Below are 3,250 nucleotides of genomic sequence, written 5' to 3' on the forward strand. Positions count from 1 at the left end.
GTAATCTAAACGCATATAAGACAAAATTGTGAAAGTCTGATAGCAAAAATCAAAACTACACTTGTAACATTTTAATCGATATAGAAAAATAAAAATCTCTCTCAGAAATCTTTCACGACTAATCATGAAAACGCGAGACTGTTAATCGTTTAAATACAAATTGTTGTTGTCAAAAATATTTTAAAAAGCACGAAAGATCCCCCGTTTGGAGCGCTGTAGCAAATCTTCATTTAGGATATTAGGTGATCGCGATCTTAGAGAGAAATGATGAATTTCGTAAATAGAGAAGACGTTACGTTTTCGTTCGTGGCACATACCCGTCTGCGAGTGCGGAGAATCCATTCCACGGTGACCGTCCTCGGGCCTGAGCACCGGTGAGAACGTCGGAGCGCTCGAAACGGAAACCGTCGGTGGCTTTTCAGTCTTGTCGTTCCTTATGAGCTGGTGCACCGGTGGCGGGCCTGCAACATCATGCCATGCAAAATCATAACTTAACCCTTTCGCTACGGCAGTCCGCTCCGCCGAAGTAGTCTCATTGCACGGGGCACCACGTCGAAAAGTGTGCACATTGTCGATTATAATTATATATTTGATATGTATAATTGATGCCGACTATAGTTTGCGCTAAATATTTGAAGTTCGTTTAGTTTTGCTTAACCCTTTCGCTACGGGCGGGTTCTCCGCCGCGGTACTCGCGCTGAACGGCTGTAGTCGCTCGTAGTAGCGAAAGGGTTAAACGTGCAGCTTCGAATGATTCAGCATTTCCAACATCTACTCAAAGTATGAATAACATAATTAATTAGTATTTTCAGCTATTTAAAAAATGAAAAAATGAATGGATAAAAAAATAAAAGTTGTAAGAAATGATGAAATGTTTAAATTTTAAGGGCAAAGATCGAGGATTCCATATTTTTTTCACATTTTATCATACACGTTACAATAAGATTACAGCGAAAGGCAACCGAGGAAGAATAAAGTGTACAAGTTCCTATTTCACATTCCCGTGCATCTGCATTGAAACGAGTTAACAAAGAAGATAAAAGTGCTCTTATCCTCCCTTGAATATTCAACCGAAGCTAACATTTTGCGAGGGATTAAATGAACGCGGACAACGATTAAAAACTAAAAATTTTGTTTGCTTCCCCCGAAACGGACTTTTATCCAGGAGGGATCGCGACAACCCGCTACCATTGTCTTTGGCAACGGAGGCACCCGGGGCGAGAAAACCGCTGTTCGTCCCTCGGAAACCGGCGCGAGGCAACGATAGAAAATAAGAGATAATAAGAATGGGAGGGATAGGAGCTCGCGCGTCTTTGAACGGATTTGCATGCACTTTAGAAACGGGAGGGCGGTCGTTCCGCGGCAATAAAATTAGCTTCGTTCACCGGCGCGGCACGATATTTACGCCGGTCGTTAATTTAACGACAATACAGTCAATCAAGTGTCCCGAGGCCGCTATAAAGGCAACGTATGTATGATAAAAAGGAAGCGACCGACGAGGGGGGAGAAACGCGGTTGGCCCCGGTCCAGCTATGCTTATTGCCGGAATTTTTCCTGCAACCCCTCCCCCTCGTCCCCCGATCCACCCCCGTGCGCCCTTCCCTTTCTCTCTCTCTCTCTCTCTCTCCCTCTCGCCCGTTCACTACGTGTGTATTTTGCTTGAGAAAGTGGTCATTTTATTCCGTCCGTAAATTCCGTCTATCCGCCGCCGCGCCGTTGCAGCCCTCCTCCACTAGCGCAAACAGTCGAAAACTTTCCGCGTGCTCATCCCCCGCACCCGCTTCTTACCCTCGCTCGGAGAGTCTTTACGTTACATTCTAGCCCAACCTCCCCTCCCCCCCGTCGCTTACGTCTTCTTCTTGTTGTTGCCTAGCGATTCCTCGCGTCCGTATTTCTTGCCTCGTCCGAGACTCGAATATTTGTATTTCTTGCGATACCCTCCCTCTGTGTCGCGATTCCGGGGGTGGGAACGGGGTTGCGTCGAATCTCTTGGAAATAGAAGTTTTTATCGGGACTGGTTTCGGTTCGCGATTCTCGTCCAGTTACGAGTCCGGATCTAATAAAACTCGTAACGAGTCGCGAGAAAGTATTATAATAATCCGTTCGTCGAGGAGGGCAGAATGAATTTGAGAAAAGTGGACGGGTGGGGTACAACGTTACCATCCGCAAATGTTCAAAAGCCGGGCAACCTTTTTATCATCCACCGAAATTAGCGCGAGAAACACTTTGCACTCGCGGGTTCCCATTATTCCCGACCCTCTTTTTCACCCGGGGAAGGCTTCAGCCGGAAGTTATTCCTCTTTTTCATCTCCATCCCGGGACTTCCGTTTTCAAGGCTTGCAGCTACATAGAAACGCGCGCGCGTATGTGTGTGTGTGTGTGTGTGTGTGTACGTGTGTGCATGCGGGTGGACGAGGGGGTAGTTATCGTTTGATCGATGAAAGAGTTAAAAGGGGGCGAGAAAGAGAGGGAACGGGAGAGTACGACGCGATAAAGCTCGGGCCGGAAGCGGAGAATAGAAAGAAAATAGAGAGAACGGAAAGAGAGAAATATATAGGGAAAATGATCTATAGAACGCTGAGCAAAGTAGATCCCGATAACAAAGGACCGTGCGATAAGCCGACGGGAGGAGATTGAACCCGGGGTGCATTAAAAAAAAAAAAGGAGGAAATCCTCTCGATTCGTGACCGCCAGGAATTTGTTACCAGTTCTCCAATCGCTGAAATCGATGTCACATTTCTGTTTGTATCATTGATATCATCCGGTACAAGTTGATGCAATCATCATTTGTCTAATTCACTGTCTATGTATTTTATTTAAGGATGTATTGGCTATACAGTCAATACCAAGAGTTTATGTACCTTAGTAAAATGCATTTCCTATCATTAAAAATAGTGCACTTTTCTTCTAATTTCGATATTTAATGAGTTAAGTATGATTATTTGGCACTTTATTGATGTTGACAAAATCCGACCATCCCAGCGTCGAAATGACGAACTTTTGACAAAAAATTTCGCTTCTCTTCAATAACTCCCAAACCATTAGTTCTACGGGAAAATTGCATACAACCTTTCTTGTAGAGGACGACGAGATCTACAATTTCTGTATAAAAATTCTTTGCTAGCATTAATAGTTTACGAGTTATTGACGAAAAACGAAAAAACAGTTTTTTGCAAATTACTCGTTAACTATTAATGCTAGCGACAAACTTTTATACAGAAATTGTAGGTCTCGTCGTCCTCTACAAGAA

The 3,250-nt window shown here is 44.2% G+C and overlaps 1 protein-coding gene across 1 annotated transcript in view; it reads right to left on the bottom strand.

Moving 5' to 3' along the window:
• NfI (Nuclear factor I) overlaps positions 1 to 3,250 on the bottom strand; it is a 67,675-nt gene that overhangs the window by 19,030 nt on the left and 45,395 nt on the right. Inside the window, exon 8 of the mRNA XM_026813639.1 lies at positions 318 to 461. Coding sequence (XP_026669440.1) covers positions 318 to 461 — 144 coding nt within the window. The remainder of the gene's footprint in view (positions 1 to 317; positions 462 to 3,250) is intronic.

This window comes from Ceratina calcarata, unplaced genomic scaffold (genome assembly GCF_001652005.2).
Source record: "Ceratina calcarata isolate Rehan_Ccalc_2016 unplaced genomic scaffold, ASM165200v1 scaffold347.2, whole genome shotgun sequence".
NCBI lineage: Eukaryota > Metazoa > Arthropoda > Insecta > Hymenoptera > Apidae > Ceratina > Ceratina calcarata.